This window comes from Anarrhichthys ocellatus, unplaced genomic scaffold, assembly GCF_004355925.1.
Source record: "Anarrhichthys ocellatus isolate YVR2014 unplaced genomic scaffold, GSC_Weel_1.0 scaffold4, whole genome shotgun sequence".
Classification (NCBI taxonomy): Eukaryota; Metazoa; Chordata; class Actinopteri; order Perciformes; family Anarhichadidae; genus Anarrhichthys; species Anarrhichthys ocellatus.
Genome location: NW_022280034.1, coordinates 12,565,805 through 12,591,226, shown reverse-complemented (window position 1 = coordinate 12,591,226; position 25,422 = coordinate 12,565,805). Strand labels below are relative to the sequence as shown.

Sequence of the window (25,422 nt, the reverse complement as noted above, 5' to 3'; positions counted from 1 at the left end):
ACAGACACATAATTATATAATTAAAGTCCACCGGTGTGCAATCTAAGTGTCACATGATCTAACGCAGCACCGTCCATTATTACCAAATGGAAAGAATATGGCACCACAAGAAACCTGAAAATAAGAAAACACGTTTGGAGTTATAGCAGAAAGGCATATGGAAGACTCCAAACGTGTTGGAATTATTGTTTTTCTTCAAGTAATGACTTTTTTTTGTGGCCACTCTCCCATAAAGCCCACCTCCACGGAGTGTAAATGCTCCTATGGGTGGATGTTCCGATCTCGGCTGTGGAGCTGTTCCAGCTCCTTCAGGGAGATCTGTGGTCTCTTTGTTGCCTCTCTGATTGATGTCCTCCTTGCCTGCTCCTCTTTTGGCAGGTTTGTTGTGGTGCCATATACTTGACATGTTGTAATTCATGGATTTAATGGTGCTCCGTCAGACCATGTGACGCTTAGATTGCACACAAGTGGACTTTATTTAACTAATTATGTGACTTCTGAATGTAATTAGTCGGGGGGGGGGGATACTTTAACAAGGCCCTGTAAACTGCTTCTATCCACAACACCGTCTCGCTTTCAGGGCACAAAGCAGAGCGCACCACAAACAATCAAGATGATCTATTACTGTAACATGTCTGAGGGGATGAGTCACGGCCCTCTGCATGCGGTGTGGCGTAGGGAATATCATTTAGATTTACAACACAGAGAAAGTTCACACCTACATTTGTCATCTGAATCACATATTTTACTTTCTGCTGCTAGGCGTGCAGATAAAGGCTTCTCGGAAGACAAGCCGATTGCTTTCTAATAACTGCAGAACAAATGTCATTTTGCAGCTGTTTGTACGCACATGGAGATGTGTTTGTGGAGGACATCTGGCCTGAGTGGGCTGAATTGGAATGAGGGCTGGGGGGGGGGGGACCTGTCTAGCACAAACAAGATGACGGACACATGCTGAAATATTCACAAGTCAATTTTAAATGAATTCGGGTTATTAAATAGTGATGCCACTGCCGATAGCATACGGGCATGGTGAGGCAAATTTTAAATCAGCTGCACTGGCATGCTTTAGGCTGTCAAACAGCTTGATGGGCGCCCTGTTTCTGTTTTTACAGCGTGTCCGGTTCGGTCGTGCGATGAATAACACCTGCTGGATCGGCCCACAGGACTGCTATCGTTCAGAGACCTCTGGAAAATATCACACTTTGTGTTGGGATCACAAAACCTTCATTTAAAAAAAAAAATAAGTAATTAATAAAAACCTTGAGATTCGCTGCCAACTCAAGATGCATGAGATGGTGATAAGAATGAGGGAAGCCCCGAGATTCACTGTGACGATGATGCACCCTCTCCAAACCCTGCTGTAGCCGGAGCCAGCTGCAACGACTGGTAAAACCGGCCCGTTTTTTTTTTTTAAACCAACAGCACGACATCAAGTACGCTGCCCATTTTAGGCGGCAACCGTTCCTCGGTTCGTCTTAAAATTGAAAGTAATAATAAGAGAAGTTGACAGACACTCACCCACAGCCTTCAGGGAGGCGTACTTGTTCAGATCCTTGTTTTGCTGCTGCTGCTGCTGCTGCTGCTGCTGCTGCTGCTGCTGCTGGTGGTGCTGTTGTTGTTGTTGTTGTTGTTGTTGCTGCTGCTGTTCGTAGACGTGAGCCAGCTGGCTGAAGGCAGGGTAAGGGTGCTGCTGGCCCACGTTGGCGCCCGGTCCCACGTTGTTGTTGATCTGGCCACCCTCTGTGGGCAAGGTCACAAGACGGGGACAAGGTTAGTATCCGGTTCAGACCGGGTGTGTGTGGGAGAGTTGACAGTTTAAAGCATCCACTTACAAAGCACCCCTCTTTTGTTTTATGCTGTATGATGTGCTTCTTTAGCAATGATGTCCGTGCTTAGCATCCATTCATGCCGGTGCCATCAGCTGATGGACTCTTGCCATCATTCTTCAGCTGCGGCCTATCACACGACGTTTTACCAAGTACTTTGACCATGCGCGCCAATGTCCGTGTCTTAGCTGGAATACTCATGTATCAGAATACAGATTCAAGTGTATTGCTGAGCTGTTATTTCTCTATTTGACATCAGCCTCGATATGGAAGTAGAACTTCAGCAAAGAGCTTTAGTCCTCTTTATATGAAGTGCTTCATAGACACATCCTAAATCATGGTGTCAGTATGCCCAGCATCTCTCACCATAAAGGAAGTTTGACTTTTAAAACAGAACCACATCACTATTATAGTCATTTTGTGATTCGATTTTTTCCCGTTTGGAAAATTTGCACATCTTCTTGACGAGTAGTTCTGTCGGACCATATTTATAGTGCTGACCTTAGGGTCATTCTGCTGCAGAGGGCTGAAAAACCTGTCACATGCAGCCGTTTCAACAGGATCATTGTTCTTGGACTAGGTTGCACCGTTTGGGAGATCTTCTGCGCTCACTCTTCCACATGTTAAATGCTCTGCAATCGGCCCTGCTGCTGGTCATGGGGATGAAAGTCTGCGTATGTGATTCAGCTACTTGTTGAACCTTCTGCTTCGTTCACGTGATCTAAAAGATTGAAACTATTTCAACAGTTTATCGATTACCTTTAGCCAGCTGATTCCACAATGTGTCTGTTACTTTTATTCAACATTCAACGTATCCTCATACAACAGTACGAATGATATGTTGCGAAAGTTACTCCTCGTTTTTCGTGCGTTTCCTACAAAAGCCAGCAAAACCTGTCAATTGTGCTCGTTGCATGCATATGCGATCTTTTCAAAATCAGCTTCCGTCTTCACAGGAAACAACTCAGTCAGGTTTAGGCAATAAAAACAAGTTCTTGGCTAGGTTTAGGAAAAGATCGTTATTTGGGTTAAAATAGCTACTGATGCTACGAGAGAAAACACTTGACGTTTCACATGCGGTGTTACAGCTGACTCAATATGTGTATATCGATTGTTTTGAATCAATTCATTGTTCCTATTTCTCGACACAATTTTTCTACTTTTCCAAGTTTCCTGTTGTGGGTTTATAAGGAATTAACCCTTTTTGCCACCAGCATCTGTGCTGCACACACCGCTAAAAAATAGTCCAGTGGCTTTACATTGGTGCCTCGAAAATCACATTAAATCTTGTGTTGATGCTTTACAAGAAATCCAGAAGGCTTTATGTTCTGATTGTGATTAGCAGGCAATCAGTCCTCCATGCCCCAGCACATTTTAAAAGTAGCCCTCTCAGCTGTGGCCGTATTTGATTAGCGAATGGATCAGCCATCCTCAAGAACTGAACATGAACCCAAAGCTGCACCTCCTCTGGAAGACTCAGAAATCAGATGGCATGGTATGTAGGCTACATATGGTGATGAAGGGCGGCGCCAGCAGTTCGGCAGAGTTGCACGAGAGCGGTGGGTGAGGTGTAGCAGAACTGCACGTGCCCGACTTTAAAGCACAGCCGAATGTTAAACTATGTGTGGGAATTCAGAGGACACTCTCCGGCATTGTTCTCTCGCCTCACCGAGTCTGACGGATAATTGCAAATTCCTGTTCCTGAAGACGGAGGTACCCTTTGCTAAGTTAATACATTCTGTTAAAAGCCCCGAATACCGCCACTTGATAATTTGAGAAGTGAGAACAAGTTAAGAGACGGAGAGCGGGAGGAAGGAGCGAGAGGGAGAAAAGTGAAATAGGAGAAAAGGGAGGAGAGGGATGAGGATGCATAAAGAATTAAGAGAGTGTGGGGGGGGCGTTAAAATGTCTGTCAGAGAGACAAAGGCGGTGTGTGTAACTCAGAGGGAGCCGGACAAAATCATTCAGGCAGAAAGCACAAGCATAAGATGGACAATCTCAACACACCGTCCTTTAAATACAAATTCTCCCTCTCAGCCCTCTTATAGCTGCTCATACATATGGCCTTTTGTTGCTCCACAGCAAACAGAAAAAGGGAAGTCATGTGGCTCAAAATATTGATTTCCTCCTCCATTTTCTCTCCGTCAGCGGTGCGCGAGGTGCTCTCAAGGGCCTTAAACCTGCACAGTCCAACTGTCAAGCCAAGCAAATTGTGTTGTTCCTAATTAATCACTTAGCCCTGGCACTGACTCAAACCACACATGCACACACGTATGCTGAGTGACGAGGTAGAGACAGAGAAGAGAGAGGAGAGACAATTATAAAGAGCATCAGAGTGCGAGACAGCGTGAGGCCGTGTAGGAGAAAGAATAAGAGACAAGATTCCCCAGTGTGATGAAATGTCCCATGGTGCTTGGTGAAAGGAAAAGGACACGAGTGACGTGATTTCATTTGGCTTACTGAAGGCTTTGTGAATGTAAGTATATGGAACCAGCTGAAGGCATTGATTCACGATGATGCTGAGGCCCTTCTCTTTCATGCATCAAATATAATCTCTCAAAAACAAAACAGCAGGCACTCCAGTCGTGCTGAAAGACCTCTGGCATGGAATGATGTCACCATTTTTCTCCTTTCCTTATGGATTTTGCCGAGCTGCAATTGACCCTCTCCAGCACAGCCACTGTCCAATCCTCCAATTAGCAACTGTAACTATAGGCCCAGGAGGCCTGTCAAGTTTTCAGCGGTTTGTATGGAACATGCAAGACCAGCAGCAGATATCCTCAAAGTTAAAAGGAGAGTGTCATATGTTCTACCTTCCCAAAGCCCAAAATGCAACAGGAGGGAAGTCGTGTGCGGATTTAACAGCGAGGAAGACCTCACTCACGGCTAAATCCATCGCAGATCAATAAAAAACGAATTTGCTTACTCAAAGGTATCTTAAAATGTCAGCAAACGAAGATGGTTGAATATGAATTATTATTCAATTCAATTTATTTTTGTATAGCCCAAAATCACAAATTACAAATTTGCCTCAGAGGGCTTTACAATCTGTACACATGCGACATCCTCTTGTCCCAGAACCCTCACATCGGAACAGGAAAAACTCTCCCAAGGAGGGAGAGACCTGTGGGAGAGCAACAGAGGAGGGATCCCTCTCCCAGGATGGACAGAAGTGCAATAGATGTCATGTGTACAGAATGAACAGCATTTAATTCATGATTTCCTGGCGTATAGATCAGGCCCGCGATGTGCGAGCAATATCCTGGCGAGCTTTAAACAAATGGAAAAGCCATGAACTCGCAGTGAATACATGAACAGTCATGGAAATGGCAGCCCCCAAAAAAAGAGACTTCATTACACAAAATTCTTAGTCAACTAACAGCCATACAATTTTGTCGAAAAATCAATTTATTTAACCAAAAGATCAGTAAAAGTGCAAATCATGCGAAAGCACCACTTTAAATCTCGTGTTTACCAGAGATGTTCATAAGTTTTATGGAAATAAGTCACTCGACATAAAAAATGCATAAAAAAATGACTCGTCTAAATAAATATTTGAAAGACCAAAAGGACAAATTAGTCGATTAATCATTCAAGACGGGGAACCCTAATTGAAACCACTTGGAATTATGTAGGTGGAGCCAGACACAGGTTAGCTTAGCTTAGCGCAAAGACTGGAAACAAGGGGATACAACTAGCCTTTCCAGTCTTTGTCTTTCTCTCCCAAAATTAAAAAAAAACCCCACATCTCCCAAAATGTTAAACTATTACTTTAAATGCAAGCGGGAACTATAGCAACGTAAACCGCATTCAAAGACAATAGTGGAAGATTTCCACTCTTAATTATGCTCCCATAATAATTTGTAATCATCTTCTGATCCAACTTCTCCATGATGGGGTGAAGTATTGAAATAACAAATCATTTAAATAATTAAATTAGCATAAAAACAAGCATTCTATTCCAGATTTTGCCCTTAATGCCCCCCCCCTGCTTTATCCAGCACCTGTCAAAAAGCTGCGGTTGCGTCATCCATTTTTGAATAGTAAACCAAGTTTGAAAGAACCAAGTTCATAAGCAGTTCAAAACCTTAAGAAGGGTAAAGTAAGAATGATGATTCATGCAACACGAAGTGCTGTTAATAGACAATAGATTTATTGGACATATTTCCCGCAGTTTATCGCATTATACCACAATATTTTGAGTCTATAAAAGTCGCCGCTATTTTTTTCCAAAGAAGCCTTTCTTAACCCATGTATCTCTATTGCTCTATTGAATCACACGTCCCACAGTTTTCTCCGCTATTTACTCTAAGACACCTCCGCTTCAGAGTGACAAACAATCCACAACCTTATCCCCTCCAGTTCTCTTTGCTTACAGAGTGCTATAATTATTTCAAGTTAATAGAAACACTGTGTTAGCTCTAAAGATGACGAGGCTGACAAAGATGATGCAAATTTGAGCCAAAATACATATAATTGCCGACCTTGCTCTCCGGCAATCTTGAGAGATAAACAAACAAAAAACGATTCTGCTAATTCTCTTCTAGGATCTGTCTTCCTCTCATGGCTGTGTTTTGATCTTGGTGAAAAGGATCACACACACACAGAGCGAAAACAAACACAGGACCGTGATGACATCGTCGCACCATGAACCCATTCAGCAGGATGACTGACAGCTGTCTCCAGGACTCCCATCAGGATGATGAAAGGGAAGCAGTGGGAGTCTGCTGGTGTGGTCACGGCGCGTCACTGAGCTGCACCGAAACACAGTGATTCTCAGCGCAGCCTCTTAACTATCTCCAGTGACTGCCCGGTTTCACTCACTGCCACCGGAATATTTCCCCAAGATTAGAGCTGCAGCAAACTACAAAGAAAGGGAAATAAATTGGATACAGTTGGGAATCAGTTTGACAAGCAGTGGCAATTACGAGCCGATTGTGTTTTTTAGGTATTGGGTCAAACAAAATGGAAGCTTAAGATAAAACTTTGATCCCTAATCAAACGTTTCTCATTTCAGCCACAGAATGCCTTCCACACACCGGCTCTTGCAATGTTTTTTTCTGAGCATTTCAACAAAGCTCTTGAAGTATAACGGGCACACCCAAACAGGCCTGGCAGCAGAATGACAGGAAAGCAGTCAAAATGCCCGAGTGAGAACTCACATAAAAAGCCAATGTATTAAGTTAAGAAAGAAAGAAATCTGAGAATGCGGAATCTGAAGAGAAAAGTTATGAATCCATCAATAGATATTGCTAAACATACTTCACATAACGGACTGTCGTGATCACGTAACCTGCAGGTCTTGCTGGAGGTGCAACAGGTTCAAACTGGCTGATCCTAAATATTGAATTCCTTCATTCACTGGTCCCATTTGTGTAAAGGCTTTTCAAATGAAAGTTTCAAAAGACCTTTCAAATTCCTAATTAAATTTAGGACAAACTGCTCTTGGGTCTCCATCAGTGCCTTTTAAATTATATTAAACTTCCCCATTCATTTCAATGAGGCTGTATTGTCAGCAAAAACGTGCACGCACAAATACATTGGTGGAACATTTTAGTGGGCACCATGTAGTGTAATATGTATGAGGTAAAGTAAACATTTGGTCAATGTATATCAAGTTAAATTTAGACTCTGGGGAAGCAATACCAGATAGGATATCAAGGCCCATGCAGTTGTTAAACCATGTGTAGCCAAGTTCTCCATTGAAAACGACGGCCGTTTCATGCCTTATTTCATGCCTTTCATGCCTTCAGTGTCTGCTGTGAAAGGTTTAGGTCATCGCACAAAATTGAAAAAGCAATATTTGCCACTAGCCGAGGGGTCACTTTCAATGAATGCCATTTCAGTTTTGAGAAAAATCAGCAGAAACGCCCTTTAAAGAACAGTTTTTATCATACTTTCCTACTGAAGTAAACCCTACTTGAGCCCATCTGTCCTGATACACCAGGTTTCTATAGGCAGGTGTTTCTCCATCTCACAGCTGCATGAATGGCTGCTAGAAGACTTCCAAAGGTCAGTTCCTAGGATTTACCTCAGACCTATGTGAGCTTGACAAGATGGACGTCTGGCTTTGCAAGATTACTGCTCAGTGTTATAGATTTATCATTTGTCCATTTCTTGGTAAGCCGTGCTCACAACACTGGCAACTTGTAAAAGTACATTGTAAAAGCGGCTGTAAATTGGCTGAATCATTGCTGCGTTATATCACTGACGGGAGGAAACCGGGAATTTATTTATATGAAGTCGTTGCAGGGTAGTGCTTAATCATGCGTTTGGTTTGAATATGTGCCATCGTTTGAACCTTTTTTTTTTTTTTTCAAATTAAAGAAAGAGACATTTGCATGAATTCGCCCTGCAGGGCGAAGGCGCGGAAATGTCAGGATTACTGTAAGTGTGACCGCACTGATGAGACAGCGTGTGGATGATGAGCTTATGACCGCCAGGTAGCAGACAGTGCAGTCAGCAATGCACGACGGGAGTGTGCACCACATGGCCGCTGCGGAGGCCGAGTCACACGGTGCCGAAAACACAGGACGATTTCAAAGCCTTTCTCGTGGGAAGAGCAGACATCCAGCGTAGAATCCTCGCGAGGCACACATGTGGTATCTGTGCGTTTCTCATGTCCCAGACAAGAATGTATTCTGTTCCGCTACACACACCAAAGGGGTGGAACTAGGGTCGACAACACATTCATCTGTGTCCCTTGATGTGTGCTGTGTAGTTGTGTGTGTGTGCAAGAGAAAAAACGAAGAGGGAAAAAGCATAAGAGGGGCATCAAAAGAAGGCCAGCGCACATGTATGTAGGAGTGCTTCTATCTCATGCTTGGCCTGACTCCCATCGCTACTGGCTGCACAGTGTAATTTCCCTGCTTGTTTGATTCGCCGCTAAAAAATTGTAAGCAGCTGACTCATCTATTATTCCCTCTTTCTCCTCGCTCTCGCGAATGGATAAACCCTCTTCTTTTCTTCAGCCGCAAAACTGCCTCTCTTGTCATTACTCAACCCTCTCCATCTCTCCCTCTTGTCATGGCAACAGTATTCTCTCGTGTAGTATTTGCTCCGCAGCACACGGCGAGTTCGCATTGTCCCGCAGTCACCCGCGCCCACATATCAACAGGCAGGCCGGCTGTACTGTACTGAAAAAGTCATTGTTATGCAACCTATGTTATGCCGCCTGCTGCTCCGTCGGTCTGCCTGTTCATCTCTCTCCACTTATTCTTCACGTGTCTGCTTGCCTCCTGGGTCACATCCACGACAGCTTTTGTCAGGCATTTGTCAAAAAAAGCATGTTTTATTGAAAGACTTGCTCTAGTTTGATAAAAAAAAAGGCATTTTTATGAGTCATCCTTTTTGGTATAACCGAGCATAGCATTTTGACATTGAAAAGATGTCAACACAAAAGTCTGCGCCGACAATGGAGACCTGTGTAAATACAGCCTCAAAATGAAAGACGAGACGTGTGAAGTTGTCCAAAGCTGCTGCCTGTAATGTTTCGTGGAACTGGGAGCAACAGTAAGCATCTTTCTCATGTTAGCTGTTAGCTGTTGCCCAAGAAACGCATCCTGCGAACCACAAACAAGGCATTCTCGAATGTGTGAAGCTGTCTGTATTTATGATGTAGCTTTGAGAGCTCTTGCCTCGTCTAAATCACTCACACTTATGTGACAGTGTGCACACATCCCATGAGTAGGAGTGTGTGGGGTCCTCTCTGTTTCTCTGCATATGCATATTTAGTCACACTGGAAATGGTAAGCAGGTTATGTGCGAGACTGTGTGAGGCGGGAGTCGAGAGCTTCCTCTTTATCCCCCCCCCCCCCGTCTGTTTACAGCACGTAAGAAGCACGGCATCTGTCTTGACCTCATCCCTTGGGCCCGTATCTCTCTCCTGCAGCACAGAGCACAGCGAGGACCACAGAGGGCTCGCTGTGTGACCGCTGAGCTCGCCGGAATATCGGGGTGTAAAATCCTCTTTGTATGGTGGTGGGCGTTAAGGTGAGGCAGTTCATGCGGAGGCTTGAGCAAGGGAGACGCTGTTTGGGCTCTGAGGTGAGCAGGTCGCACCTACGTGATTGTTGGGCATGGCAGAGAAAATTCATCCAATCCTTTATTTATTTATATATATGATAAGAAAGTTTCCTAGAATGAGAGCGAGACAGACAGTGAGAGCAGAACAGATGTCTGTTGCTCTGTGGGTCTTACCCACAGTTACCTGCCGGCACTGTCAACAGTGGGGGGGGGGCAAGTTTGAAGTGCAAAGGGCCAAAGAGCTCACAGATAGTAACTATTTGACACTGATGCTTACTGCCTGAAAGAAAGCCAACTTTAGGAGAGACAAAGTGCATCCAGCTTTTAGAGGTGCTTCAAAAGTCACTGAGTGGCTTACTTTAGAGTAGGGATTCCCAATGATGGGTAGTTGTACTGTAGGGGGTAATTCTGCAGCTGCCAGTGGGTAGGTGGAAAGATTAGTTTAGATATTACACCTGAACAGCACAAGTTCCAACACAAAATAATTTACAAAAACCAGTTAGCAAGCAAGCAGAGAAGTCGAAACAATAATCTAAAAGTAATGAATAAACAGCTGCAAAGGATAACTTTTGGATAAATGGTGAAATACTTAGCTAATAAGTAACAGATAAGGAGTTTAAATAGCTAAAATGGACACATGGTTAGCTAAAAGTAATGGATAATTGGTTAAAATGGTTAACTAAAAGTTATAAATAGGCTAAATGGTTTAAACATCTAGTATGAATTAAAACGTTTCTAAGCCATAAACAGTGACAGTTCATCCGTATGAAAGAAATACTGTATCAATATCCACTTTTAAATAGTTCATAGTGTTAGATAACATCCAGTGCACACAACCGTTAACATCCATGAATAACATGTATCATGTAGCGCAGCCTAAAGGCTGCTGAATGGCATTCAGTGCACAACACTGTCTGTCTTCTCCAAAGCAATGTGTCAGAGCCTAAGCTTTATATATATGGCCCATGTTTTCTAAACATTGTTCATCTCATTATCATCGCCATATGCTGCTAGCTTTGTCTTCGCTCATTAGCGCATCGGCACACTCCCATTAAGGAAGAGATAGTGAGAGGGAGCTTAGCACCGGGGGGAGGCATTGTGTCGTGAAATGCTTGAGAGATGCAGAGAAATGGGCCAAAGGGAAATATGTGCAGCCAACTCTATTCCGAAAGCGATCACATATCTCTGAGCAATTCCCACGAGGGCTGACCATTAAACAGATAGGAGTGTGATGCAAAGAAACCCTATTATTGAAAAGTCTGTCGTGGAAAATGGCGGCGGGAGATGATAGGAGAGAGAATAGCTTATCTACCCTTAATTGTTCCTCCCTGAGCCTTTGAAAACACAATGACTTCCGTTGCAGGCTTTTATGATTAGAGCCTTCCGTCATACCTTCCTCATTTTGAAGTGCTGTCGATTTCTATTGCTTCTCGCTTTTTGTTCTCCCTCCTATTCACAGAGGACCCTTTGCAACAGGATTCAACAACCATTTCCTTCTTGTGTTGTCTTGTCAAAGGACAATGCATTGACTCTCACAAGACATTGTTAAAGTCCAATAGAAAGATATCACTCTCTCTATAAAGACCTGTTCAAACTAGAAATATCTCAGTTCAAGGATATTGGGGTTTGAAAAGTTATGAGTCAAAACAATGCTGATAATGACCATTACTGTGCCTTGAGCTGCTTCCTTTGAACATATTTCATCATTTTCCTTTCGCACTGCTTCTGACACACACTGTGTACAGTTACCTTCGATTATTATCTGTATCCAACAACCCCTAAAGCGTCGCAGATGGGGTCATCCATTTGTAACGGCGTCATAATGTGTCATTGCAGCTGACTTCACACTCGTATTTAAACGGAAAAATAATCTACCTCGTGGCATCCACACTGTACGAGTGGATGGAAACAACTCACGCATGAAGGGCGTTCAAGCAAACAAAATGCCAAATAACACCTCCGGATAAAAAAGACCTGTTTATCTTTAAAGCATAAGTTCTCTGTGCTGCGGAGTGCTGACAGATGTGTGGGAGAACAAGAGGTAGAAAACAGAATGTGCAAAATGTTGCTTGGAAAGAAAAGCTGCTGAATTCTGTCTAATGACTGCAATTAAATATCAACAAGAAATCCCACTACATTGGCATCGTCTCTCGTGTAGAGTATGACTGTTGAATAAGCTTTAATTAATAGATTACTATAGCATGACAGACAACTAATAGTAATATATAGTAGTATTATAACTGTGATGCTGTAATGACCAATTAGGAGCAACGCTCAGAAAGTAATCATCCTCGAGGGAATAATTGATTACTTTATTTCACACCAGTTACCAGAATTATCGGGTAATTGCCGATACCAATTCCCGATCCAATACTATTGCTTGCTTTTTCCAAAATTCAAAAACTGTGTACTGCACTCAGTGGAACTTGAGTGGAATCATTTTATGTCGTTACTGTAAAAACTGTAATATAATGTATGTAACCGATTGGTTGAATGACAAAGAAACTGTATTTAATATGGATTAGTCGAACCTGGCCAAACCCCGATCCGCTTAATAAGGTAAGAATCGAAAACAATACTGATCTGGCATATCGGGTCGCTAGTAAGATCTAATTTACAGTCTGTGTGACATTGGACAATTAGTGATGCACCGATTTGATTTCGCTGGACTTTACTTAGAGGGTCGGGTATCAGCCCCGATGTGACCGATCCACACTGAATACAGTTTCTTTGTCTATCTCATTATAAAACAACGTGTGTTCACTATCCGTTACATTTATTACGTCATGGTGGACTGTTAAGTATTTTTGATGCCACAGCAATCCCACGTGTTCATTTACATAAAGATGATCCCAATGAGCTCCGTGAAGTGAGGTATGCAGATTTTGAAGTCGGGGAAGAAGACAGCTCTGATACCTGATCGGTACTTGGCTTTCGGCAGATGCCGTGAGAAAACGTTGGACTAGTTTATGACCAAGACTGGCGGGACATTTAATCTCCCCTCACCACATTATTTTCATTTCGGCCATGTGGTTCTCCACACACTCGCCAGACCCCAATAAGGTGTCAAAAGATTTCCTTGTTTTGGTACTTTTCAAAATATCCCAAGTCAGATTTGTGTTGCATGATGTTGGTTATCTCGTAAGTGCCTCGGGTAGTCTTCTCCAGCGGCTACAGACTGGGTGTTTCTCCCCGTGACGAGGCTCATCCGTCACCAGGCCACAGAGAGTGAGACAGACAGACAGACAGTGGAAACTGAGAAATAAATACCTGCTCCACTAAAGCACATGATTGACAAAGAGGAGCCCTTATTCATCATGATAATGAAGCACCACTCAAAGCAACAGAGCATCCGCAATAACATCTGGGCCTATTGTTTTTCCTCAATGATCTTCTGTCTCTCTCGCAGGGAAATGTTCAATTTTTAAGTTATGGGCTGATTAGGAATGGTTGCCAGGAAAAGGGGACAAAGTGTCCTTTATGTTTGTCTAACTTTTTCTTTCTTCTAAGTGTCTGTTTTTCAAGAGCTTGTTTCTGAGTTTGGCAGGATGCTACCACTGCAGTGCCACCTTGACTTACTGGGCTATACCGTTTCCCCTCATCACTCAGTGTTATGAGTCAGCAGCGGGGCTGCCGTTCCATCAACTGAGGGCAACATGCTGCTACAGACAAAAAGCGAGACAGACATACAGAGGGAGGGAGGCAGTGAGAGATTGTGATGATAATGATGTGTGTCTCCACGGGGGGGCTGACACCTCTGACAACATGTCAGCAGGGCCGACCCAGATACCACCGGAGAGAGACAGGCAGGACACTGCTTTCCGATGGTTGCTTCTGAGAGCCTGTCAGGTAGTTATGGTATGTATGATGACAAAAGTAAAGCAGTACATATGGGAGTCAAACTGAGGGCATACGATATTAAGAGGCTGCTCTAATTTGTTTTTGTGAAAAGGCCATTAAACAGTATTGTGCATAAAATAAATGTACTTGAATTTGAGCGGTCACTTCGTCCACACTAAAATATCTCATCAATCAGTCATGGTTCCCAGATGATAAACCCTATGACTATGGCGATCCCCGGACTTTTCCCAACTTTTGAATGGCTTGTAATGAAATTTGGTACCTTTCTACTAATGAGATTTTTTTCATCCAGTGACATCATCAGGTCAACATGTTCCTTTGTCCAATAGAGAATGCAGAATGAGTCCTAAAACCAAGAAATGAGTCAGCTTTCCTTGTCTCGAAATTAATGTTTTTATTCCATTTTTAATTGTTCTTGCGAGATGCCCGAAATAAGGTCTGTGGCTAACGTTTTTAATGTTGGTAAACATCCCACTTGTTAATTTTAAAGCTTTTACGTGTCTGTAAAAAGGCTGTTGCTAACAAGTGGCTAGATGAGACTACAAAACTTCATCACGGCGAACACTTCTCTGCCTGTACGTGGCGTGAAGTCATTCGCCCGTGGTGTAATTCGTTCATAGTGGACGTTTTCTACATTTTACCTTCTGGCAATTTACACATTTACGCTTCAAAAATCAAAAAAGTGGTGTTCGTTTGTGAAGATTATTTTGCTGAACAAAATGTGTAAGTGTTTGCCACAGTCATTGTGGGCATCAGGCCATGCTGATGTTTCATTTTTATTTACTTTACATCTGCAATAGGTAATGTCAGTGTCTGGTTTTAAATAGAGGTCAAACTGATATAATCCAGCAGCATCTATTATACCAAAGCAGACGTGCTGAAGGGAGGATTCTGATAGCTGATATCGTTTAATTATACGTAGCCTCAGAATTCATTCCCCTGCAGTCTGTGACCCACAGTCTGCTTCTCTGGCTCCGCTGAAGAGAAGCTTTATGTTTAAAAGCTTTAGTCTGCTACACCTGGCCCTTGGGCCGAATCCCTGGCAGGTTTAAGTATTGGAGCACAGCTGTGAGGGGCTTTTCTTGGCCTGCTAAGACAAGACAGGGCAGTAGGCAGATTTCCCATGCTCATCCCTCAGCAGCCAGCCAGCCAGCCAGCCAGCCGGCAGCTGGAGGAGAAATGTATGACAATAATTGTCGCATTCAGTCAAATCCAGGAGTTAAATGCGAGCAATAACAGCCTAAGCAGTTCCCACAGCATCTGAACAATCTTATCAATCCTAGACTACAACTAACTGACTTTTTTTTGTTTAAAGAACAAAGAAAGGAGTTTCTAAGTGTATGTCTATAGATCCGCAGTACAAATAACCCCTTGTTACATACGTTCTAGAATTAGCTCGAAGCACAACAGGTCCATAACATGATGCTTTATCAGCATCTACAGACGTAATTTGTTTTCGCTTGCAGACTCATGACTTCATGACAAGTTTCCTCAAGAACAAAATTCAAAACACAATCCCCTCTCTTTGTTCTCTCTCATGTTCTCTGAAATGTCTTTGTGTGTGCCTACTCTTGCCTGAACTGCGAAAGTATTGTTTGCTTTAATTCAATGCGATGAGGTGCTTTATTATTATCTCTGCCAGGAGATTATGTTTTCGGTCATGAGTGTGTGTGTGTGTGTGTGTGTGTGTGTGTGTGTGTGTCTGTCTGTCTGTCTGTCCATGACTAATCTTGCATACTGCTGAACTTATGAACCAACTATTTTTTTGTGCTCATTTACGACTGTATGCTCAAGGACCTCTTGTGGTTGTTGTGATTCACACTTTTTGAAAGCGTACAGTATATTATTGACTGTTTCATAGTACAATTAACTGCTGACTCATCACTACTCTTAACCAGCCGTAAATGTATCGCTTAGCAAACAACAAACTGAACCAGGCCTTGACTACAACGGAGCGTGTTTTCTTATCTCGCTTTTGCTGGCGATTGGAGTCTCATGATGTGTTTAGACTACAAGCTAGTAGCTAATGGGGCTAAAACAGCCAACAGACCTAGCGGTGAATAAAACAAAACAAACCGCAGGACTGTTTCTGTTCAGAAGAAGGTTTACTAATGGGGACAAAGACTACCGAGGGGCCAGATTGAGAAGCTTGGTGTTCGGTCTAATCTCTCCTCTCCCTCTCTGCCTTGGCGTTGCTGCCACATGCCTGTATGATACCAGCACATGGTAAGCAGCACGCTCTTATCCGTGTGTTATTTGTGTACCTGTTTATCCATCTTTTCTTTCTCTCTGTGCCTCCCCTTCTCACTCAATCCCCTGCCTCCTCAGTCCATCTGTTGTCAGAAGGATCCTGAGTATTTATCTGTCTCTCTGCAGAGGGAGCATGTCAGCGCACTTTCACTGCATTGTGCATTCAAACATGTAGACAGGGGGGGGCATCCGATTCCCTCCCCCTCCCTGCTTTCCTCCAGCTCATGAAAGATGGAGAAATTTGAGGGGAGACGAATAATCTTGCAGGAACCTCAGAGTGGTCCCGAGGGATCTCCGCACTCAGAGCGACAGATTAGCCTCGCGATTGAATCCCACACTCTACCGCAGGACCTGTCTATTCATCCACAAACGATGCCTCGGTGACGTTCTATTATTAGCAATATAAACTAAACGTGCCGCTTATTGATGGCACGCGCTGCAGGAATCGACTCAAGCGAGACATCCATACTCCCTTGAAGTGTTAGGGTTGCCAGTGGGGGAAGAAGAGAAAAAAAGAAGAGGGTAGAGGAAAAAGTAGGTTACTGAAGAAAGGCCGTCTGCCTCGCTCCATTTGTAATCAGGAGAACACAAGCACTGGCAGGGTGCAAAGTGTGCAGTGTGTGAGTGTGCTCCATTCTGTTTTGTGTGTCTAGATGCGCCTGTGTGTCCGTGACAGTGGCTAATAGAATTGCACAAAGAACAACAGAAACGGCAGCATATATTGATGCATGTGAGTATACGAACTGTATGACTGCGGGTGCATATTCTCACATGGGCGTTTGCCCCCATTGTCCATCTGTGCAGTTTGGAGCTGCTTTCCCTGTGAATGCATTTGTTTTTTTGTCCATGTGCCCTTGTTGGTATGTGGCAGCATTCATGTGACATCTGTTGCACAATGCATCATACTCTGAAAACCAGGCCCACCGGAGGGGAAAACAACCGGATGCCACAATATGTAACCAAGGGCTGAAACGCTAACAAAATGCCTGTAGATAGCTAAAAAACTTTTTTTTTTTCAGCATGTCAAAAGATTATTTTAGCACCCTATGTCTACTGGGGGTGCTGTTGATAACTAAAAGGATGATGGGACGGGACAAGTTACAGTAGATGTTAGCGAGCTAATGTTAGCAGTTTACCGTAGTAAGCTAAGGCACTTGTTAACATAATAGCTAACTTCATAGCTTTCTGATGTATCCACATTCCACTATAACATAAGTTGCATAAAACTGTCATTTGGACAAAATGCTTGCTGCAGGCATACTGAGTGTCAGAATCCCACCGTTTTCCCATTCTTCCACATCTTATCGCCTGTATCTTCAGTCTTTTGATTCGGCAGCTTATAAAACATACTTCTGCGTTCTTTACCGTGTTGTCAGTGCGTCGCACCAACTTTTTCTGTTGTTTGCTTGCAAACCAAAGTGACGAGGAGGCACCTTCTCGCAATACAAATTCAGCGGAGAGTGATGAATTGTTTTCCCCTCCGTTGTGGGACGAGACTCTGTCCCAACGGTCCCGCAGAGTGCCAGTGTAACTGTCGGCTCTTCTCCTGCACCGCTTCATGTCTTGGCAACTGTGAGTGTGAGGGAAGCAGTGCGAGCGGGAACCCCCGAGCTCTTCTGCTTAAGAATTCTGCAGAACGGGGAGGCAGGCGAGATATGGCTTCCTTGCGACAGCATCGGGGGGGGGTAAGAAGTGGGTCATAACATAAGGAAATCCCCAAAAGGACGACCCCCACACCCTACCCCGCTGGGGCACTGCTTGCACTGCCAGTAGCCCACTAATAACTGACCCAGAGCCCAGAGCGAGAAGCCTGGAGGGGACAAACAATGCTACCAGCTACATGCAGGGAGGTGCCATTTTATGAGGAGACTTCTCTGCTTTGACACAGATAGTACATTCTAACAAGTCATATAGCACATGACCAGCATTTTTTGCATCAGTTAGCATTAGCCATGGCATTTAAATCAGTTGGTGTAACAGAATTTTGGAATAGTTTTAAGTGAGGCATGATTGTTGTTGATTGGCCTGCAGAGAATGGTTTGAGCAAAAAACTACAGATCACAGATCAGCTTGTGTGTGAGTCAAAGGGGTGAAAGGAGAATGTCAAGAATCCTGTAAAACAGGACAAGCCAAAACCAGGCGAATCAGATCCAAACTCGCGGTCATCTCTGATCAGTGTACCGAAACAATGCTGCTTGCAGAGAACGAGAAGTGTGTCATGCTGTCCTGTTCTTTGGTGTCAACACTACGGGTTTGAAAAGGACGGCGTATCTGATTATTGTTGCTAACCAGGTTTAGTCTTCTTTGCTCTAGTTTAGTCCCACTTGGACGGATCCCTTCGGCATGATAACCCACCGTGGAACAACAATCGTTGGGTCACAGAGGGGCTCCAGGAGAGATCTCCCGCTGTAGCTTCAGTGGCATGCACAGGCAGGTATCTAATTCCAGCATCTTTGTGGAAACATCCATTTCTAAATGGTATAACCAACGTATTACATGCACCCCATGACCAAATGATCCAATGATGATTTCACATGATGTCATCCTCGAGAGGCCAAATGAGATGCAATGCTCTTGCTTTCACATTCGGCTTCCACTTCTTCTTTTTGCAGGCTGACATACACATATCTTCGTCTAGTATAAACTCTGAGCTCTGATAGCTGAAAACTTGTTGTTCAGACCACAAGAGAGGTCATTGTGACAAAATCAAAAAAAGACCTTAGTCTGGAGAATCACAGTTAAAAAAATTGCCAAGGATCCAACACAGAAACACACACATTTGTAGGCATAATTACTGTATGTACATGGTGTCTCTGTGACATTATGTTTTTCTCTCTCTTCTGTTTTTTCCTTTGCGTGCACGCACACACACACACACACACACCAAACACATGCTCACACACACTTCTGCACCCGCCGCCTCATACTCATGTCTTCCCAAATGAACAAAATCTAAACTGGTTAATTATGAGATTCATCGCTGTTAGCACCTGTTGGGTAATTAATGCCAATCACTGCCTTCTGGGGAGGAAAATTATCCTCCATAAAAACACTGTTTAGCTAGCATCCCTCTCCATTTCTCCCTCTCCTCTCGTGCTTCCTCCTTCCTTTCCCTCTTCCATGCTCATTACCTCCGACAACCTGTGTGCCCTGTGCCTGCTGTTAGCAAATCATCCCGGAAAATAAATAAGCACCACTATAAACAAATGCTGCAGCGCTGGCCGCGCTCGTGGAGTTAGCGGTCTTGGAGTACCATCAACCACAGATTGGCAGACAGTGTAGGTGTGTGGACTTGGCGATGGAGAAACCTGAGATGTCAGTCGGCAATCAGAACACAATAAATAATTCAGGGCCGAGCTAATGCTGGGGATGGTAATGGTGGTTCTGGCCAGAGTGGCGGTTGGCAAAGCAGGGCTCGTGCTGCAGCGTCATGATTGCATTTTGATATTCAAACCAATAGCATTCTATAAAATGTTAAGACGTGTTGCAAATTTAATCAGAAGTCAACCACTTGACATGAAAACCTTCACTCTGGGGTTGCTGCAGCTGTAGTGTGGGAGCCAGCGAAGGCATACTTCAGCATGTGTTTGATTTTCTTTTCAAAACTGATATTGCCACACGTCCGGCAGGTTGCAGATGTGCACCGTAAACATGTGTCTCTGAAGATAATGATGATAATCTTCTTCGCAAACACTGCCACATATGAAAGCTGCAAACTGTGCTAATGCTGGGAAAAAGCACTGTTACCATTAGCGCAAACACGTCATCAACAAACAGATGATCACTTCGGCGGCCTGCATTGCGCCGTACTCTGCCGATTGTGGATTGTGCACATTGTGGATTGTGCTGTGGTGATGGATGGCACAGGGAGATTGCTTTACAACACATGAGCTTCTATAGTATTGCTAAATTGCAGAAGGAGGGAAAGTCAAAGAGTTATGAAGTATGATAGTAACTTGAGAAAACGGTATCAATGACATGACATGTGCCACTCGAAATTCAGAGTAGTTTTTTGAAAACAGTGGGTCCTTGATTTCAACAACAACAGCGTCTCCTTGCTGGTCTCTTCCACCATCTATTTTTCAGGCTTAAATGACAGCTGTCCCTGGCAGATTTCATCCGCTGTTGCGAGCTAGCTAATTGAGCTAACATTAGCTCCGTAAGCTGTTTGAAAATGTTGCATCCGGCTGACTTTTTAGGATGAGGACCAATCAATGTGTCCGGCGAACGTGGCGCTATCTTTGGTCATTTTTGGTTACAGGCTGCTATAAATGTAAATGTTAGAGAAACAACAACAGCGGATTGTAAAAAATACCGTCCTTGTCGAGACACATGAAGCGGGCCATGCGACATACTGTTGAGAGAGTCTCTGCTCTAAGGCTGTATTTTTTAGTTATTAGCGACAAATGTCAATGAGATTTGTAATGTGGTTTTCTAGAACAGAACCTGGAAGATCAGGTAAGAGCTTAAAAAAAAGCCACCACCCTCCAAACTGTTTCAATGCAGTGCACACTGCCAACATGGGGAGAAATCTATAGCTTGACCTCTTGACAATCGCTATTTGAGGGGTTGGGGGGTCAGTGTTTTACAATAGTTATATGAAGGTATGACATTTCATTTAACAAAGATATATTGATGTTGTAAAATGGTAAATGCTGTTTGTAGCTAATCAAGCTATTCAACTGAATTCCTAAACTACACAGGGCTGCACGGAGACTCCAGCTCGACTGAAGTAAACTGAAGAGTAAAGTAGCTTGTTTTCACATTCACAAAATAACCGTGTGGAATGAATTATAATTTAGCAAGGAACCTGGAGATAGATGTTGTGGGACAGGGGAGGCAGTCATACATTAATCCAATCTGTTGTGCAGGCATGGCTGTGTGGAATGAATTATACATCATTTATAGCTTCTAACTCTTCATCTCGGAGCAGAGCCTTGTGGAACAATGTACACAATAAGAGAGGAGGAGACAATGAGAAAGCCACATTTAGGCCAACCTACTGTACAAAAGCACACGCATATTCATAAAAAAAACCTTGAATGCAAGCATGCACATGAACATACATAACTGGACAGGCAGAACCCGGAGTTGTAGACGAGAAAATTTGAATTTATGTTTAAGCTCAGGTAAAAAAATTAGGATTTGAGAGTTTTGAGGCCAGACATGTTATAAGCCACCACTTGCTTTATCATTTTAACCATTTTATTTGGAGGAACAACCAAAATACTATATACTAACTGTACACAGTATACTTCTATGGTAGTTATCTTAATAGTATACTGTTTTTGAAGATTGGACATCACTCAACATGACACAATAGTTGCATTGTAAAAACGCCAATCAAACTTTGTCTTTAGAATACCACTGCAGATTAAACTTCACAAAAAGACAGCTAAAATGTTTCTCAAACAATGTCATTGTTTTTTGGTGTTCCTAAGGCTGTTTCATCCCCATCTGTAATTTTGTTGTTGTTATTTTTAACAGCTTCGAGCAGCTCTTCAATTTCCTTTTGTGCATTGATGGAAAGAAGTGTAAGTTAACAACACACTTTTTAAGTATGCATACTGACTATATTTGTCACTAACAAAGTACATAGTGGATAATGTGGATCTGGGACACCTTTGTTTTTTATTTCAAATAAGTTAAGTCAACCAGGGAGTTTGTTTGTATCCTGATCTGTGATTCTGTTGCCATATTCCCAGGTCATTTATCTTGGTTAGTATAATGTTATTATTACCATAAAGAATAGAAGCCAAAGCTATGCAAACAAGACCTCGGCCGTAATAGAGCAAAAATACCCTATAAACAAGCCATTAGAAAACTGTCCTTGCAAGAACCCCAAATTGCTTACAAAGACTGTGGCATTGGGGTGGGAATGGGGATCCCGCTGAACAGGTGGCACCTTGTAATGTGTGAATGGGTGAATGTTGGCAAGTAGTGTACAGCGCTTTGAGTGGTCTGAAGGCTGCTATACAAATGCAAGTCCATTTACCATTTTCCAGTTTCTTACGAGCATGTTTGTACCAATTACCTGTACATACACACAATTCATACACATTTGTGCAACATACAATGTTCTGTATCCGCTCCGAAGCCCCATTGTTCAAATCCTCTCATTGTCTCCCAGCAAAAAAACAAATCAATGTCTCTCATTTTCTACCCGTAAACTATGCAAGACTGATAGACCTGACGCATTCACATCAATACTGGTTGTTCACACTTCACATGTAACAGACCCGCCGATGCTACAGAAAATGGAGACTTTGTACACAAAGGAGCTTTTGACCAATTCAGGAATTAATTAATGCCAAAGCACTGAAGCCCACAACAGTGGAATGCTGCCATTGTGAGCTTGAAGGCGAAATGCAACGGGGAGCTCTGTCCGAATCCTATCTGCTCTGTGTTCTCCCAACTTATCTTAACTTACTATATCAGGAGAGGCCTGAAGGATGGATGGTCTCAGCATAGATCTCCTCACTCAATCTTTTGCCCAAACACTCTCAGCCTGCCGTCCGCTTTTCTTTTTCCACAATCTCTCTCCTCTCATCTCTCTACCCGTCTCGTTTTTTTTCTGTTCCCTTACTTTATTTCTCTACTCAGTCCCTATCTTTCAGACTTGGCATGTACGACTACTCTCCGGCAAGCTCCGTATATCAGAATAGGAGGGGGGGAAAAGACGCTTTCAGATCCCCTCCGCTTCCATTTCCCAGGATTCCTGAGGGGGGCTGATTCAATCGCTGCCTGCTGGTGAGGTTGACAGTGACATCTAAAGGTACTTCTCCCACTGGATGCCTGTCTCTTCTGCTCCTCTAGAATTACTATTCTTCTACTAGCTGCAGCAATCCCTGCAATTGCCATCTCTCTAAAGTGAAAAAAGTACCTTTCTTGTGTGATTGGAGATGTTTATCATATGTGCAAAGTCGTGCAGATTTGTATGATTATAGGCTAGACACTTAAAGGAAGTATTGAATCTGCATGCAGGTGCTCTACACACAATAATAGAGCTGCAAAAAAAAACCGCTGCATAATCACAGGCAGAGTACTGTGTATTATATATTACCGGGCATCCAACCTATATTAATGTCCTCTTTAATTTTCCAATAAGGTAAAGCCCTTTGGGATTTCGAATCTCATTAACTTGCTTTGTGCACAGACACAGTGGCATGCTGCTTCCTGTGATCTGATGAGGAGATACTGAAAGGGAGCATTTGCATATATGCATGATGCCGAACACAGTGGCCATTGAAAGGGCAGGAATGCATTTCAAAGTTCCATATTGAGTCAACAGGTTCACCAAACCACAAAGAGTGTGCTTTTGGCAGGAAAGGGTTTTGACTTTTTTCCCGTATTTGGAACATACTAACCATAAAGTGGACAGGTAGATTATACTGCAGGAGTTTGAGAAGTTTATTTGGATGTTTCAATGATAGGAATAACTTCTGGGAAATATCATTATTTGCTTTCTTGCCGAGAGTTAGATGAGCAGATAGATACCACTCTCGTGTCTTTACGATCTCAGAAATAAAGGTGCTTACTAGAACTATATGGGGCTCTCCAGATTGTCCTCATAGCAGAACCCTTTTTGGTTCTCACCTGGAACCCTTTCAGAGGCTCCTACCTAGAACCCAACATAAAGGGTTATCCTTTGAGCCATCTGTAAAAGGTTCCACCGATTACCTCCTATGAGAGGTTCTAAAGAGAACCTTTCTATGCTAGGATCATATAAGCTGCCTTACTGGATGCTATGTTCACATTAGGAGCAACAAAACGGCCAGGTGCATTTGGAAAACAAAACATATATGATATTATGATGGATTATGATGTTTTATTTTCCAGAAGGAGAGGATTCTGGGTAGAACCTCAGCCCTTCAGGAACAACCCTTTTGGAGCTCTTTGCCGAGAGCTGTTGACTTTCTTGTCTGTGCCTTGAGGTTGCCAGGCGACCACTCGCTGTTTCCTCTTTATTTCCGGTCTCAGCCAACCACCTCCTTATTGTGGTGTCGTATTTAACATCCGACAGTCATTAAACTGTCAGCAAGAAAGCAAATGAGCGTATTTTGTAACATGTCAGGCTATTCCTCAAATCATGGGTCACCATTTTCCAATTGCAAGATGACCACAGCTATCTTCCTGCCTTCCCAAAGGAGCATGCTACAAGCTTTCAAAGCCACCTTTCACACTCTAAACCTATATAGGCTTTTGGTGGATCAGTCCTTTAAAAGATTTCGAAGCCAGAATTGAAAGTCACACTGATGATGTATTCAATGAGTGTGTTCTCCTTGACTTCCTCCTTGTACACGGAGGTGGTTCTAGCTGTGTGAAGCTTCCACTATCAGTGTCAGGTTATATGTGGGAAGATAAATAAAAACAGCATGACCTTTCCTGAAGGAAAAGCTCCTGAAACAAAAACAAAACAGTTGATCTCTTGGTTTAAATCCTCTCAGGAAGGAGATTTGTTGTTCAATTGTAGACTCACTCCCAATGTCACAGCACAAAATATATGCCGTGTAGCAACCTGAACATGTTTATCGGTGCCTTCTAAACCTGTTGCGTACTTATACTGTAAATGGCTGCAGAAAGAAACACACCTCTGCTTCTCTCTGGGGGAAAACGGTGAGAATGCCATCGAGAATCCACAACAACAACAGCACCAGGAGTTGAAAGAAGAACACACTCTGTAACCAACCACTGCCATAAGGGGCAAGAGACGCCAAGAGAAAAAGGCACCAGAAGCCGAGGGGGAGCTGAGAGCAGGGCGATTGCCGCACTCAGAAGGGTGGAAAACAAAACTCCTTCTTTGTTTTTTTTTCGTGAGTCGTTCCAGGCTGGTAATTTGCAGGCAGGCAGACAGGCACAAGATCTGTCAGAGCGAGAGCCCAGCATCGTGACGCATTTCGCCCAGCCACATGTCCCCTATCCATGGGCCAGTGCCCAGCAGGATGGGGGGCGGTGTGGGCGGGGGGAGGGGAGGGGGGGGGGGGGGGGGTCGGCTGTAAGCCTGTCCATGAGCTTGTGTGTTCCAGTGTTTGCGTGCGTCCATATGTAGGTGCGAGGATGGGAGCAGCGGGGAAGGCTGCCAATGTGTCCCTACCTCCTCGGGGCAGGGTGGTGAGCGAGCCAGGCCATACTGAAGCCCGCAGGCCAAAAGAGAGAGAAAGAGGTGGAGTTGGTGATGTGTGTGTGTGTGTGTGTGGGGAGGGGGGGGGCATGGATGGGGCATGGGGGGGGCTCGCAAATGTGGCCCCAGCATGAGCTTTCCCTGCCTGTGACTTAACATCGCTGGTGGCATCATTCAGCTTGCCAAGCAAATCTGCTGCCTACCCCCGGGCCGTGTGAAACACAGGCCTGGAGAATATAAGTGTGTGTGTATATGGAGGTTGAACATGTGTGGGTGGCTTTTGGTGTCCATATACGTGTGCGTCTGTGCACGTGTGTGCATAAGGAGGATAAAGAG

General features: G+C 43.7%; 1 protein-coding gene across 2 annotated transcripts in view; it reads right to left on the bottom strand.

The window, feature by feature from the left end:
• Window positions 1–25,422, bottom strand: part of shisa9a (shisa family member 9a) — a 50,434-nt gene that overhangs the window by 16,115 nt on the left and 8,897 nt on the right. For both annotated transcript variants that reach the window (XM_031842852.1, XM_031842853.1), the window contains exon 3: window positions 1,522–1,743. In XM_031842852.1, coding sequence (XP_031698712.1) covers window positions 1,522–1,743 — 222 coding nt within the window. The remainder of the gene's footprint in view (window positions 1–1,521; window positions 1,744–25,422) is intronic.